The sequence below is a fragment of the Neovison vison genome, chromosome 1 (assembly GCF_020171115.1).
Source record: "Neovison vison isolate M4711 chromosome 1, ASM_NN_V1, whole genome shotgun sequence".
Lineage (NCBI taxonomy): Eukaryota > Metazoa > Chordata > Mammalia > Carnivora > Mustelidae > Neogale > Neogale vison.
This window is the reverse complement of record NC_058091.1, coordinates 197,710,393-197,728,058: the sequence shown is the minus strand read 5'-3', so window position 1 is coordinate 197,728,058 and position 17,666 is coordinate 197,710,393. Positions and strand designations below refer to the sequence as shown.

The window sequence follows — 17,666 nt, the reverse complement described above, 5'->3', positions numbered from 1 at the left end:
ACTATTTTGATGATCCTATCTAAAAATTGACAAGTTTTTGCATAAAAGATTTCTTAGACTGTTATATAGAACAATGCTTTAATATGCATACAGATCACCTGGGGATCATGTTAAATACCCTTTCTTATTTGGTGGGTCTGGGATGGGACCTGAGATTCTGTTTCTGTATCAAGCTTCCAGATGATGCTGATGCTGTTGGTCCACAGACCACTTCCAGTAGCAAGGGTATAAAGAACCAGAGTTCAGGTAGAGGTAGGACAGGCTTTAATCTATCATGAATGCCTTTATCAGAAACATGGTAATTTTGTGTCCCTTTGTCCACTCATGTGAGATTGAGTGTGAAAAAGGCATATAGCATCTTGCTAATATGACAATAGTTTTGATCTCATGGACCCCCGAAGGCCTCTCAGGGACCTCCCCAAGATCCCAGGGCCACACTTCGAGAAATGCTGGCATATAGGAAATTATACATTGTATGTTTGTGCTTATTGCAAGTAACACATCAATGTAAATAACCCAGAAAACAACCCAAAGGCTGGTAGAATAAACTCCACAACTGAATGTAGAGGAGAGGCCACATTGAAGAGGAGAGGAAAGGTAGAGATATAGTGGGGAGTTAAATCCTGCAAGTCTGGTCACTGGAGGCAGGGAGCCAGGGGCATGGAGAGGGTAAGAGACGGAGTAGAGAAACGGGATCAAAAATAAAAGTGGCCAAATTTAACCACTTCTTAAGACCAGCAGGTCTTAAAGCACGGAACTTTAAAAATCAGCAGGATCCTTGGGACGCCTGGGTGGCTCAGTTGGTTGGACGACTGCCTTCGGCTCAGGGCGTGATCCTGGAGTCCCGGGATCGAGTCCCACATCAGGCTCCCAGCTCCATGGGGAGTCTGCTTCGCTCTCTGACCTTCTCCTCGCTCGTGCTCTCTCTCACTGTCTCTCTCTCTTAAATAAATAAATAAAATCTTTAAAAAAAAAAAAAATCAGCAGGATCCATGCTGGGATAGCCTACAGGGTAATGGGAAGTCAAGTCCCTGTCCTTAAAGAGAGAGTAAGACAAAGCCTGTAGAGATAGAGCATAGGAGCAGCATTTAGAAAAGCACCTGGAGCATACAGGAGAGAGAGTTATTTACCAAGCTGAGTTCTGCTTGGTCAAAATGGTCAGTCACCATTTTGCTCCCCCACCCCCAGAATAAACACACAGCCACCTGTGGAAACCGGGGTGGCATAGCATTCACCACCTAACTTTCTTACACCGTGCCCCTCCCCCTCCAGCTGGGCCTGCCTCAGTCCCAGCTGTGGGTCCTCCCTCCCCCAGATAACCAGTGCAAACCTTGAGAATACCGTATCTCCCAATTCTGCCCTTTGCACAGCCTGGGTCCTGGTGATAGTAACTTGTCAGCTTCCTTGGAACACACACATACCTTGTTAAAACAGCACCCCCACCAGCACACACTTTACAGAGTAGACCAGGCAAGCCTCAGTCTCCACCATGGCTGCACATCCCCTGTGGAAGGGGACCAGCCTGCCCACCTTGGCACTACAACCCAGCTTGCTTGTGCTTTCCGGAGTGGTCCCAGCTGGGTAGATCTCTGCAGGAGGTGTAAATCCCCTGTGGAAGAGAACCAGCACCACCTTGTTCAAAGTGTGAGCCCCACCCACTACTTTTAAGAGCAAGAGACCTAGCTCACTTTCCCAACACACAGAAGCAGACACAAAAAGTTAGGCCAAATGAGGAGCCAGAGGAATATGCCCCAAATGAAAGAAGAGGACAAAATTACACTAAGACACCTAACTGAAACAAAGCTAAGTAATATGCCTAACAGAGAATTTAAAATAATGATCATAAAGATACTCTCTGGACTTGAGAAAAAAGTGGAGGACATCTTAAAAAGAATAATCGGGGATAAAAAAAAAAGAAACAATCAGAGATGAACACAATAATTTTAATTAAAAATATACTCGGGTGGAATAAATAGCAGGCTACAGGAAGCAGAAGAACAAATCAGTGACCTGGTGGACAGAGTAATGGAAAGTAATCAAGCTGACCAGAAAGTGCAAAATAAAAACAGATTTAGGGAACTCACTGACTGCATCAAGCATTATAACATTTGCATTGTAGGTAACCCAGAAAAGAAGAAAGAAAAGGGGACAGAAACTCTATTTGAAGAAATAATAGCTGAAAACTTCCCAAATCTGGGAAAGGAAATAAATTCAGATCCAGGAACCACAGAGCTCCCCCAACTAAATCAACCCAAGGAGGTCCACACTAAGACACATAGTAATTAAAATGGCAAAAAGCAGTGATAAAAAAAGGTTTAAAAGAAGCAAGAGAAAAGAGAACAGTTACATATGAGGGAAACCCCATAAAGCTATTAGCAGACATTTTCAACAGAAACTGCAGGCCCGAGATGAGTGGCATGATATATTCAAAGTACTGAAAGGAAAAAATCTGCAGCCAAGAAGACTCTATCCAGCAAGACTTTCATTCAGAATAGAAGGAGAGACAAAGAGTTTCCCAGACAAAAACTAATGTAGCTCATGTCCAGTAACCCAGCCCTACAGGCAACATTAAAGGGGACTGTGAATGGAAAAGAGAAACCATGAGTAAGTAGGAAACACAAAAGCAGTAAAAATAAGTATATCGGTAAAACTCAAGTCAAGGGACTCACAAATGGATGTAAAGTATGATACCTATAGACTTAAAACATGGAAAAGAGAAGAGTAAAGAATGGGTTCAAATTTAAGTGACCACTGGGGCACCTGTGTGGCTCAGTTGGTTAAGTGTCCAACTCAATTTCAGCTCAGGTCATGAGCTTGAGCCCTGCACTGGGCTGGATATGGAGCCTACTTAAGATTCTCTCTTTCCTTCTCCCTCTGCCCCTACCTATTATCCCCCCCACCCAAAAAAAAGAAACAAAACAAAATTTAAATGACCATCAACTTAAGATAGACTGCTATAAGCAGATGTTATATACTAACTTAATAGTAACCACAAACCAAAAACCAGGAATAGATATGCAAAAAATAGAGAGAAAGGAATCCAAGTAAATCACTAAAGAAAGCCAATTTATGGTGAGAGAAGAGAGCAAGGGAAGAAAGGCACAGAGAAGATCCACAAACACAAAAAACAAGTAACTAAGTGGCAATAAATACATGCCTAATTATATTTGAATATATAATTACTTTGAATGTAAATGAACTAAGTGCTCCAATCAAAACCCAGTGGGTGATGGAGTGGATAAAATAACAAGAGCCACCCAAATGCTGCTTACAAGAGTCACACTTCAGACCTAAAGACACATACAAGAATGGGTGGCTCAGACAGTTAAGCATCTGCCTTCAGCTCAGGTCATGATCCCAGGGCCCTGGGATGGAGCCCCGCATTGGGCTCCTTGCTCAGCAGGGAGCCTACTTCTTCCCCTCTCTCTGTCGCTTCCCCTGCTTGTGTTCTCTCACTTACTCTTTCTCTCTCAAATAAACAAATCTTTAAAAAAAAAAAAAAAGACATGCAGTTTGAAAGTGAGGGGATAGAGAAACATTTGTCATGCAAATGGTAGCAGTATTTATATCTGACAAAATTGACTTTAAAACAAAGACTGTAACAAGAGACACAGAAGGATACTATATTATCATCATACAATCACAATCCAACAAGATACAATAACTGTAAATATTTATGCACCTAACATGGGAGCACTCACATATAAAATAGTTAATAGCAAATATAAAGGAACTAATCAATAGCCATACAGTAATAATAGACTTCAACACTCCATTTATATCAGTGGACTGATCATCTAAATGGATAATCAACAAGGAAACAGTGGTACCCTGGGCCAGATGGATTTAATGCATATATTCAGAACATCCCATCCTAAAACATCAGAATACACATTCGTTTCAAGTGTACAAGGAACATTCACCAGAATGTATCACATACTAGATCAAAAAATAAATCTGGACAGTTTCAAAAAGATAGACGTTATACCATGCATCTTTTCTGACCATAATGCAGTGAAACTAGAAATCAACCACAAGAAAAAATCTGGAAAGAGCACAAATGTATGGAGGTTAAGTAACATGCTACTAAACAATGAATGGGTCAACCAAGGAATTAAAGAAGACACCAAAAAATACATGGAGACAAATGAGAATGAAAAGCACAACAGTCCAAAATCTTTGTGATGCAGGAAAAGCAGTTCTAAGAAGGTTAGCAATACCGGCCTACCTCAAGAAGCAAGAAAAATCTCAAATAAACAACTAGACCTTACACCTAAAAGAGCTAGGGAAAAAAGAACAAACAAAACCAAAACCAGCAGAAGGAAGCAACTAATAAATACTAGAGCAGAAATAAATGATATAGAAACTAAAAAAAAAAAAAAAAAAAAAAAAAAAAACAGATTAATGATACCAGGAGCTGGTTATTTGGAAATATCAATAAAATTGATAAACTCATCGAGAGAGAGAGAGAGAGAGAGAGGACTCAAAACAAAATCAGAAAAAAAAAGATGAAAAATAACAACCAACACCACAGAAATGCAAAGAATTGTAAAACAATATTATGAAAATTTATATGCCAACAAACTGGACAACCTAGAAGAAATGGATAAATTAGAAACATATAATCTACCAAAACTGAAACAGGAAGAAATAGAAAATTTGAACAGACCAATTGCCAACAGTGAAGTTGAATTAATAACCAAAAAACTACCAAAAAACATGAGTCCAGGACCTGACAGCTTCGTAGGTGAATTCTACCAAATATTTAAAGAAGAGTCAATATCTATTCTCAAACTTTTTTTAAAAAATTGAAGAGAAAGGAAAATTTCCAAGTTCATTCTATGAGGCTAGCATTTTCCTGATACCAAAACCACATAAAGATACAACAACAAAAAAAAGAACTACAGGCCAGTATCTGTGATGAACATAGATGCAAAAACCCTCAATAAAATATTAGCAAACCAAATCCAACAATACATTAAGAAAAATCATTCACTGTGATCAAATGAGATTTATTCCCGGGATGCAAAGGTGGTTCGGTATAAACAGATCAATCAATGTGATACAGTACATCAATAAGAGGATAAAATCATTTCAATAGATGCAGAAAAAAGCATTTGACAAAAGTACGACGTCCATTCATAATGGGAAAAAAAATCCTCAACGTACCTCAACATAATAATTGCCTTATAAGAAAAACCCACAGTGAACATCAAACTCATTGGTGAAAAACTGAGAGCTTTTCCTCTATGGTCAAATAACAGGCAGGAATGTCCACTCTCACCACTGTTATTTAAAACATAGTACTAGGGACGCCTGGGTGGCGCAGTTGGTTAAACGACTGCCTCCGGCTCAGGGCGTGATCCTGGAGTCCCGGGATCGAGTCCCACATCAGGCTCCCAGCTCCATGGGGAGTCTGCTTCTCCCTCTGACCTTCTCCTCGCTCATGCGCTCTCTCACTGTCTCTCTCTCTCTCAAATAAATAAAATAAAATCTTAAAACATAGTACTAAACGTTCTAGCCACAACAATCAGAAAAGAAAAAGGAATAAAAGGCATCCAAATTGGTACGGAAGAATTAAAACTTTTACTCTGCAAATGACATGATACTATATATAGAAAATCCTAAAGACTCCACTAAAAAGCTACTAGCACTGATAAATTAATTCAGTAAAGTTACAGGATACAAAATCCATTGCATTTCTGTACATTAATAATGAAACAGAAGAGAAATGAAGAAAACAATCCCATTTACATTACACCAAAAATAATAAAATACTTAGGAATAAACCTAACCAAAGAGGTGAAAGACCTGTACTCTGAAAACTATAAAACACTGATGAAAGAAATCAAAGACGACACAAAGAAATGGAAGGACATTCAATGCTCATGGATTAGAAGAACATACATTGTAAAACATCTATAGTACTCAAAGAAATCTACAGATTTAATGAAATCCCTATCAAAATACTAACAACATTTTTCATAATACCAAAAATTTGAATGGAACCATAAAAGGCCCTGAATAGCCGAAGCAATCTTGAAAAAGACATACAAAACTGGAGGTATAACAATTCCAGATTTCAAGTTATAACAAAAACTATACAGTAGTATAAAAAACTATAATAATCATAAAACTATAATACAAAACTATACAAAACTATAATAATCAAAACAACAAGATACTGGCAAAAACAGATGCATAGATCAACAGAACAGAATAGAGAGCCCAGAAATAAACCCACAATTAAATGGTCAATTAACCTTCAACAGAGGAGGGAAGAATATGAAATGGGAAAAAGACAATGTCTTCAACTAATGGTGTTGGGAAAACTGGACAGCTACCTACAAAAGAATAAACCTGGATCACTTTCGTACACCATACACAAAAATCAAAAATAAACCCAAAATGGATTAAAGACCTAAATGTGAGACTGAGACCATAAAAATCCTAGAAGAGAGCTGAGGCAGTCATATCTTTGGCATTGACCATAAGAACGTCTTTCTAGATACATCTGAGACCAGAGAAACAAGAGCAAAAATAAACTATTGGGACTGCATCAAAGTAAAAAGCTTCTGCACAGCAAAGGTAACAACCAACAAAACTAACCTACTGAACGGGAGAAGACATTTGCAAATGATATATGCAATAAAAGGTTAGTGTACAAAATCTATAAGACCCAAACCCAAATAATCCAATTAAGAATGGGCAGAAGACACTACCAGATATTTCTCCAAAGACATTCCAATGCCAACAGATACATGAAAAGATGCACAATATCACTCATTATCAGGAAAATGCAAACCAAAACCACAATGAGCTATCACCTCACCAGCCAGAATGGCTAAAATCAAAAGAAACAAGCATTGATGAAGATGAGGAGAAATAGGTGCCGTGGTGCACTGTTCTAGGAATGCAAGCTGGTACAGCCACTGTGGAAGACAATATGGAGGTTCTTCTAAAAGTTAAAAATAGAACTACTCTGCAATCCAGTAATCAAACTACTGGGGATTTATCCAAAAAATTCAAAAACACTAATTCAAAGGGAAACATGCACCCATTTGTTTATTATAGCAATATATGTAATAGCGAAATTATGGAAGCAACCTGTGTCCATCGATAGATGAATGGATAAAGCAGATGTCTCTCTCTCTCACACACACATACACACACACACACACACAGTGGAATACTACTCAGTCCTAAAAAAAATGAGATCTTACCATTTGCAACGATATGGATGTAATTAGAGGGTATTACACTAAGTGAAATAAGTCAGTCAGAGAAAGACAAAGGCATATGATTTCACTCATATGTAGAATTTAAGAAACAAATAAAGAGGGGGGATAAAGAGACAAACCAAAAAACAGAATCTTAACTGTAGAGAATAAACTGATGGTTGTGAGTGAGGAGAGGTTGGGGGGTTGAGTGAGACAAGAGTACACGTATCTTGATGAGCACTGAGTAATATATGGAATTGTTGAATCACTGTATTGTACACCTGAAACAAATGTAACATTTTATATTAACTATACTGGAATAAAAATAAAAACTTCTCTTCCTTCTGACAGAAAAAAAGACAAATTGGTAGAAAATTTAGGAGAAATACCAGGAACTTGAACTATTTTTTATATTATTAAATGTGTTGTTACAAGAAAAAGTAACTCTTCTAAATAATCTATCTTAGTTTTAAAGAATACATAGGTGAATATTTGATTCTCATCATTTTTCCCCCTGGATTCTGTGTTTGCAAGTTTCAGTAGCTCTCTTAATGAGATCTAGTGTAGTGAACCTGAATATTTACATGACTGAGTCTAAAAACTGTTTTCCATATTGCTTTCTTATATCTTTGCTTAGTCAGTTTTTTTCTTATCTTTTTTAGTACCTTATAATACACCTGTCTTTTTGCCTCCTCAGCAACCGTGTTGAAGCATGGACAAGAGATGTTGCTTTCTTACTCAGACAAGAAGGCAGACCTGTGGTGAATCTTATCCCTAAAAAGACTAAAGTAAGAGTAATGGAAAGGGACTGGAAGAATACAGACAGAGCAGTGAATTGGTTAAGAAAGGAAGCAAATAATTACACTCAACCATTTGTTCTCTACTTGGGATTAAATTTACCACATCCATATCCTTCCCCATCTTCAGGAGAGAATTTTGGATCTTCAACTTTTCATACATCTCTTTATTGGCTTAAAAAGGTAAGTACACTATAGTGTGCTCAAAAGTACAAGTTAATATTATAAACTGTATGTTATTGGTACTTGGCAACTGCTTCTTTGATCACTTTTAAAGACAAATTTGAAAATTCTGTAGCTTAGTTAATCAAATATGTCCAATAACTGGTTGACAAAAAACAAAGGGGCAATTTTACATAGATAAAATAAGTATTAAAAAAATCAGTAATCTGATGGGTATTAAGGAGGGCACAGATTGCATGGAGCAAACAGTGAATCATGGAACACCACATCCAAAACTAATGATGTACTGTATGGTGATAAACATAACATAACATAACAAAACAAAACAATAAAAGAAACAGTAAAGACAGGATCCCAAAAAGAGAAAAAAAAAAGCCCTAGTAATCTACTTCTGAGTTGAACTCATTTGTATATAATGTGTCTATAAAAAAAGAAACTGGGGCATCTGGATGGCTCAAGTTAGGTTCCCAAGGTCCTGGGATTGAGCCCCGGGTCAGGCTCTTTTCTCAGTGCAGAGTCTGCTCAGAATTTTCTCTCTCTCCCACCCTCTGCCCTGTGCCCCCAGCTTGTTAGCTCTCAAATAAATCAAATCTTTAAAAAAAAGAGAGAGAGAAGAAACTAAAACGCATTCTCTTAAGAGTGCCGGCAGTCTTCACTTGGCAGAGGGCAGGTTAGTAGAAGTGACCATGCACGTTGAAACTGTACAAAGAGTTCTCAACAATCAATTGAGAAAATGACCATTTTTCTAGGACTCTTAAAAACATTTGTCAAAACATTAAACCTCTTATTTTGGGTTATAAATGTGCAGGGAAATGAAAAACCAGGAAAACTAATGTTGAATGCACTGTAACTGGAAACACTAGAAATATTGAGGATTAAAGTGTTTTGGGTTTTTGAAAAAAAAAATCAAGAATTTGGGCAGTGCTCGTCTTCTCACTTATAACAAGATAATGGAGAAAGCATCTTCTCTAAGTCTTGGCAGACTGTCCTATCCCTTTCTAAATGTGGATCACCTTCCAACATTTTACCCTTTGCACGTCCAATGTCATAATGTATTTTTGAGAATTCTTTTAATCTATGCATTTTTCCAGTGTCACTTTCTCTAGAATATGTTCATCCTTCTGTGTTGCAGCGAACTTCCTATTTTTATCAATGAGTTTTATCTACATTAAGTTCCTCTGGCTGCATAGCTAGAATGTATCAAATGGTGGCAGTGTAGGGACACCTGGGTGGCTCAGTGAGTTAAAGCCTCTGCCTTCAGCTCAGGTCATGATCCCAGATTCCTGGGATCGAGCCCCACATCAGGCTCTCTGCTCGGCAGGGAGCCTGCTTCCCTACCTGTCTCTGCCTGCCTTTCTGCCTACTTGTGGTCTCTGTCAAATAAATAAATAAAACCTTAAAAAAAAAAGTTGTATTTTTTTCTTAGCAAACATTTGGCTGTCTCACTAGATATTGGCAGTTTTACTAGCAAACTATTGGGAAACAGTCTAGATTCTGAGGTTGTTGATTCGGGAATTTTGAACTGATCACACCAATAAAAAGCTTGGATACTTTTTCTGGACTAGAATACTGTCTAATATAGCTCATATTTTTCTTTGTCATGTGCAATTATAAAAACAATTTTCGTGACTCTATATATGGATATTAATACATATCTTTTGTTGTCCCTAGGAATATTAACAATTTGTTCCTAATTGTGTATTTGATTTACTATTTTCTTTACATACCTCTACAATCCTAAGTAATTAAGTATTGTCTTGTTCACCATACATACTTGTTGGAAGAGAAGATATTAACTACCTTGTTTTTCTCTCCTTTTTAGGTTTCTTATGATGCCATCAAAATCCCAAAGTGGTCACCTCTGTCAGAAATGCACCCTATAGATTATTACTCTTCTTATACAAAAAACTGCACTGGAAAGTTTACAGAAAAAGAAATTAAAAATATTAGGGCCTTTTATTATGCTATGTGTGCTGAGACAGATGCCATGCTTGGTAGGTGGTATATTTAATAAGCAATTAAATGAAAAAAAAGTACAATATTTTTCCAACAAACTGTGATCATGCTGATTGTTGACTTGTATGAACTTCCTCAGACAATGTTTTACAACAGTTGCTGGGTGCTAAAGGCTTAGAACTATAAAAATCTTGACCCATATAAAAATTGGGAAAATTTGGATTATTAATCATGGACTCAGAAGTCTTTTTCATCTTAATTACTCATAAATTAATAAATGCACAGGTTTGTTCGTACATAAAGACAGGACCATAGGTTATTATCTGCTTGACACAAAACTTTTTACCTGCTTTAAACAGGAATCAGTACAGGTGCCTGAGTGGCTCAGGGGGTTAAAGCCTCTGCCTTTGGCTTAGGTCATGATTGTAGGGTCCTGGGATCGAGCCCTGCAACGGGCTCTCTGCTCGGGGGTGACACGGCGGGGGACCTGCTTCCCCCTCTCTCTCTGCCTGCCTCTCTGCCTACTTGTGATCTCTATCTGTCAAATAAATAAATAAAATCTTTAAAAAAATAAACAGGAATCAGTACATATATGACACAGGTACACATGTGACAGGTAAATTGTAAGGCAGCTTAGATTCTGAGAGATGAGTTTAGTCACAGAATCTTGTGAATTATCCCAGACTTGTAATAATTAGAAAACAAAACCATTCTTCCCAGGCCCTTTAGAGTTTAACTAAAACTGACATCAGTTTTTTTTTTAATGTGTATTTCTGGACCAGTATCATACCAGTTTCCTTCCCTAGTTCAGCTCAAAACCCTACCTCCTTCCATAAGATGAGTGTCAAGAAAGTGTTTTGCCTACTCACTTGTAGAGTGAATGGCATTTTCCACTTTAGATTGAAGAACCCTTTTTTTTTTTAAAATCAATTTTTCTAACAAGTTATTTTCATAGTTTGCTATACTTTGGAGTGGAGCAAACCATATTAGTGAAGTGTGGGAAGCACACTTTTGTACAGAGTGAATTTTGAGAGGGAACGGGTGGCTGATTCTTAAAAAGCATTATTGGCCCAAAATAGAAAAGTATAAAGCAGAAGGCAAAAAAAATGGGTGTATTATTTATAATATATCAAGTATAATATTAATTAAAAGTCCTAAGGATTTTCTAAATACTCAATCTTAAATGCATTTAATATTTAAAGCAAATTTCTTTAATCCTGAATCCACACAAATGTTGAATTGTTTTTCAAATTTTCTGATGTCAGTCATTATTCACCCATTGCACCCTGGAAATCACTTTGGAAAGTTTGCAGTTATCCATTCATCTGTATCTACTAAGGTAAAATATTATATATATAATGTTGCTGCAGGGATTATGGGAATAGCTCTTGAAGTCTCTTAGATTAATAAAAAAAATGCAGCAGCTCACTTCAACTACAGAGTTTATGAAATAGGTCATACCTTGTTATATCCACACTAGTCTCACCTCCAAATAGTATTTCTTACTGTTCTCTATATTTGTCCTACAAATATTTAGTGCCCACTAGCTAGCTGTCAGGCACTATCTAGGGCATTGGAGGTACTAATTGAATATTATTAAGAAATCACACTTTAATTAAAAACACTAAGCTCTTGCTCCACCTCAGGGTCTTTATATGTGCTTTTCCCTGGGCCTGGGATGCTCTTCCCTTTGCTGTTTACATGGCTGGTTATTCTCAGTCTTTAGCTCTCAGTTCATATATCTCCTCAGGGATGTCTTCCCAGCCACCGCAATTTAGTATACCATCCTACCGATTCTCTGCCTTGTCATCTTGATTATTTACATCATAATAGTCAATTATTTTATCTATTATTTTATCTAATTGTCTATTGTCTATTATTTTTGTCTAATTATTTGTCTTGTTTACTGTCTGCTTCCCTTGAGCAAGGGGGGCCTCATGAGAGCAGGGATTTCAGTCTTTTTTTTTTTTAAGGATTTTATTTATTTATTTGACAGTGAGAGATCACAAGTAGGCAGAGAGGCAGGTGAGGGCTCAGAGAGCCCGATGCAGGGCTTGATCCCAGGATCCTGGAATCATGACTTGAGCCGAAGGCAGAGGCTTAACCCACTGAGCCACCCAGGTGCCCCAAGGGATTTCAGTCTTAACCAAGCTCATGTCCCAGTTACCTCGCTTTGGATCCATGGTGCCTGGCACATAGTAAGAACTCAGCAAACATGTACAAGGTGAGTACAAACACCAGCCCTTGTAACGTGAGTTGTAACTGTGGCTGCAGAGACCTTGGAGGACAGCGATTCAGTCTACCTGGAGGAGCAGGCAGTTTCACCAGGGAGATAATCTGCCAAATAGAAGGTGAGAGAAAAGGCATTCCACACAGAAGAAAGCAGACAACATACAGAGGCAAGAAAATCTAACCTAATTATGACTAGTTTAGGAATTCTAAGTCGTTTAGGACTATAAGAAGTATAGGTCTAGAGGGTAGTTGGGGGTGCTGAGCTTGCTGAAGAATTAGACAATGGGAAGTTTTGAAAAAGTTTTAAGCTGGGGTAAGACATGATCAAATATTATACCACCCCAATGGTACAAGAGTTAGAGAAGAAAGAGGTATAGGGGCAAGACCAATTTAGAAGCCATTATATTTGTCCAGTTGAAAGATTCTGATGTTCTATGCTCTGTAAATAACTCCATAGAACAGTGGGTCTCAGTTTGTTGGGACCTCAGAATCACCTGTGGGTTTTATATTCATAAGACAGACCCCTGTAGGTCAGGATTGGGGAACTGGCAAATAGGGATGATTCTTCTCTCTGGACTGTGCCTTCCTGTGATTCTCTTAATTACAATCAGGAGGACACTAAGAGACAGGGACTGGTCAGAGAAATTTTACTGTCCAGTTATTCCCTACCCAAGAATATACTAAGTCTGACCTGCCTATTGGGGGTAGGAGAAAGGGTAGCAGGGAGGAGGATTCTGACCTCCCATGGGGGCATAAATTGTGACTTGGTGGTAATACCAGTCCTTTCATTGGGACACACCACAGCACTGACATCTAGAGTTGTCTTTCTTTTTTCATTTAAGTCACGAAGGGGAAAAACATTTTCCCCAATCTCTGATAGGAACATAGAAACCAAGCCAGCGTCATCTCCAAATATCAGTACCGTATTTTCTCCTTCCTCTGTCTTGTCTGTCAGGTGAAGAGCAGGCACATGAAGTGTGGCATAACTTACTTAAGAACACCAGCTGACATTCAGATGTTAGCGATCACCCTCTTGCGAGGTCGAGTTGTTATGAGCTTACTGTGATAGAACACAAACTAAAAGCTAATTAAGGTTTATCTTGATTCGTGTTGTAGGAGAAATTATTTTAGCTCTTCACCAGTTAGATCTTCTTCAGAAAACTATTGTCATATACACCTCAGACCACGGAGAGCTGGCCATGGAGCATCGTCAGTTTTATAAAATGAGTATGTACGAAGCGAGTGCCCACGTTCCACTCTTGATGATGGGACCAGGAATTAAGGCCAACCTACAAGTACCCAGTGTGGTTTCTCTTGTGGATATTTACCCGACTATGCTTGGTAAGTAACACAATCCTGTTAAGTATTTATTTGTAATAATGTTGGAAAAGGAATAAGTAGAGAGGGACTTGGCCGACCTGTTCATAACCTTGAGCAATTCTTTTAACTGTGAGTCAGATCCACATCTGAAAAAATGAGGACGGTAACTCCTCAGGTTCCTGTAGCATACAGTCGTTTTTCCCTTCAAAAGATTCACAGTCATGGCATGGTTATAACGTAAGCCATAGAAGATATTCAGGTTCATAACCTCACAGATAGGATTTGCACAACATGTGATTCTCTACCACCACCTCTCAGAAGTGTAAGTAGTTCCCTTCTGGATTATTTTATCCACTTTGAAACTACGAATCTTGTACAGTGTTAGAAAAGCCTCTTAATCTAACATATGAACCTGTTTCTCCTCAGAATCTTTAGATTATTCTGTACTAAGAACTTCACTAGCTTCTTAATGTGTATAAACAGAACCATACGTATAGAATAGCAACATATGGGTAGGGGTAGTTAACAGTTTTGTTGAAGGTAATAGAACAACACTATCAGTAAATTCAGAGGAAATTATACAGCATTGTTAGCCTCTATCTAATTTAGCAGACTACTTTAAATTCAGTAACATTTAAATACTGAAATTCTTCTGTTCTAAGGCACCATCAATTACAAAAAGTACAATCTATTTATAAATAGATTTTAGTGAAAGAAAACACGACATAAGATATATATATTTCATATGTATATATCGAAATGTGAAAGAAACATGTATCTGAAAACCAAAGACGTAAGAAATTCCTTTTTATCTCCTTCCTTCTGTTACAAAGTCCTTCCCTTCATTTAACTGAAGACTATTCCAGGGTCTTAAAATTCTTTAGGGTTAATTTTTTTCAATACCTTTTCACTTTCTCTTTTATTTTATATCACTTCTTGTATATTTGAACACAATTCTTTGTTTTTCTTTTGCCTGATGGTATTTTTAATCTCTTCAGTTTCTTAGTTGTCATTTGCTGGTTCCCCTACATCCCAAAGCAATTATCACACTTAGCTGTCTCTCTGCCACTTTCTGACTCCCTCACTTTTCAGGCAATCCTGACTACTTCCTCATTTCTGTTTTGATTAGAAGTGTATGTATGATTATGTATGTTTGTGTCTCTCTTATTATAACCTTTATTGTTTTAGGAAAGGTGCTTTTTAAAAAGATTTTATGTATTTATTTGACAGAGAGAGAGAGAGAGAGAAAACGAACAAGCAGGGGGAACAGGAGAGGGAGAAGTAGGGTCCCTGCTGAGTGGGGCTTGATCCCAGGACCATGGGATCATGACCTGAACAGAAGGTGGATACTTAACCAACTGAGCCACCTAGGTGCCCTTAGGAACAGGTGCTTCTTGATGGTGGCATCTCTTTGTAGTTTCCTCCCTTAGTTTTTCCTCAGGTAGAAGTCCCCCCACTCCATTTCCAAATTTGCTGAACTCTTTAGCCTTGTTCTGTTTTCTAGAAGCACAGTAACCAGAACTGCAAACCAATCAAGAAAGGTTGGACTGATTCTTTCTCAGTTTCCACTTGCTATATTTGCTAGTGGTATTTGACATTTTGCATGTCTTTCTGACTCTAGCAGCTCAACTGACCATTATGTACAGGGAGCTGTCTGCAGTGAGTCCTATCTATGCCTAGTCAGCCTATCACCTGGTATGTAAGGTGATTATTATGCATATTTAAGCGATTTTTCTTTAAATGTTGTTTTATATTTGCCTACAGTGCAAATTTTTCTTCTCTACATTTTTGATCCACCATTAACACTACTTGCCATTTTATACATCATAAGAGTTAAAAGGCATCTGCAAGATTTCCCAATGTATTTAGCTAACAGATTATATAAGAAAACACTAAATAAAACTGCTTAGGTTGAGGGAATTTATTATCCACCTAGGAGACTACCTGCCTATCCTTGGATTTGTGTTGTATGACAGTAAGCATTTCATTAGCCAAAACCAAACATTCCCAGAAACTCCTCCCATTCCTTCCCTACTCTTCTGGAAATTATGTAGGTGCTCCCCAACTTCTTTTTTTCCTGCAATTTGTTAATTATTACAATTTTCTAAAACTCACAGTTCTATGTAGGTTTTTATTTATTTTTATCTTTCACTGATTCTTCGTAATAGACATCTGAGTCACATTTCCCTACAGAATATATTAACAGCATTTACATCATGTGTTGATTAGATCTGCCCAACTAGAATAAAGGAAATTAAGCCAAAAATCAGTGTCTCTCTAATTCTAAACTGGAAATTAGCCTATTCAGACTTAGCACAGCTTGTAATATGTTTCATTACAAATATTTTTATCACCAAAAGGGAAAAGTTATATTTATGTGTTTGGGGCAGGAAGGAGAATATCCGTGCATGGGTCTTTTTATATAAAGCACTGAAACATCCTACTGACCAGATGTTAACCAGAGATAAGGTAGAAAGAGAATGATGAGGGGGTACAGCAAGAATCTTATGTTGGAGCCAGGAAACAGCATGGTAATATTATAATTTTTCTAAAATTAACATTTTTGCAAATGATAAAGCGTTAATATTAATAGAGCTCTTACAAATCTATAGGAAAAAGAAAAATACCCTACTCAAAAAGTGACTGAAAGATAGAAACAAACAATTCACAAGAGAAGATACTCAAATGGCCAAGATATTTTAAAGGTTCAAACTCGGTAGTCAGAAAAATATTAAAACAAGAAGATACCAATTTTCTTGCACATATAAAGTTTTCAAAGATTAAAAAGAATTAGAAAATCTTATATTGGAATTAGGCCTTTCCTTATTCTGCTTCTAGGAGTATAAACTGGCACAGATTTTCTGGAGGCAATGTGGCAGTTTGTTCCAAATTACTCAGAAATACACATACCTTTTGACCTAGAAATTCCAATTTTAGAAAATAACCTATAGCTATATACAAAGATTTATCTCCATGGATATTTATTGTAATATCATATTAAGCTAAAGAATTAGAAACAATATGAATACTGAGTAGAAACAGATTGGGTAAAAAATAGTCAATTTTATTTTAAATGATGAAATGATATGTGAAAATGGTCCCCATGAATTACTGAAAAAAAAATGAAGGCTTTAAACTGTATAAACAGGGGTTTTTGTTTTATTTATTCAGATAGGGTATATCTAATATATTGTCCAAATCAGCACGTTTTTGAGACTATTAACAATTACACCAGGATCAACAGCCATAAACGGAGTCTGTTGCCTTGTTGAACACACACCAGTAAACAGGGCAAAGCTGTTTTGATAGTCTGTGTTTAATCTGATGTTTCCATCTATCTTTTAAAATGAAATTGTTTGGGGCGACTGGGTGGCTCAGTGGCTAAACCTCTGCCTCTGGCTCAGGTCATGATCTCAGAGTCCTGGTATCGAGCCCCACATCGGGCTCTCTGCTTAGTGGGGACCCTGCTTCCCCCTCTCTCTCTGCCTGCCTCTCTGCCTACTTGTGATCTCTGTCTGTCAAATAAATAAATAAAATCTTTAAAAAATAAAAATTTTTTAAAAATGAAATTGCTCCGTACTAAAAGAGTTTAAAGCTACTTCAATGAAGATTAACTCAAAAATCAGACCTGTAGGACAGTATGTTCTATTTTACCTCTGCTTAATAAATAACACATACAGATTGTTGATAACGCATCTACAATGGACTTTTTATTTTGTGATTCTTCTAGCCAATTAGGAGTTTACAACAGATATAAAACATAATGTATTCTTAGGATTCTAAAGGCCCTTTCTTTATTAGCTTAGCCATAGCTGTATTATTTTATATGAATTTAAGTTACACCCAGAGTATGGGATTGAATATCTTAGATCAAAGCCTCAAACCAGAACTCCTCTTCCCTACGTCATACAGATCTCATAAATAGCATATAAAAGATGGTGATTAAAAATACCTCAGA

The 17,666-nt window shown here is 37.3% G+C and overlaps 1 protein-coding gene across 1 annotated transcript in view; it reads left to right on the top strand.

The window, feature by feature from the left end:
* The window catches only part of ARSK (arylsulfatase family member K), a 43,250-nt gene that overhangs the window by 17,667 nt on the left and 7,917 nt on the right, over positions 1-17,666 (top strand). The window contains exons 4-6 of the mRNA XM_044265333.1: positions 7,918-8,200; positions 10,023-10,194; positions 13,505-13,729. Of these exons, the coding sequence (XP_044121268.1) occupies positions 7,918-8,200; positions 10,023-10,194; positions 13,505-13,729 (680 nt within the window). The remainder of the gene's footprint in view (positions 1-7,917; positions 8,201-10,022; positions 10,195-13,504; positions 13,730-17,666) is intronic.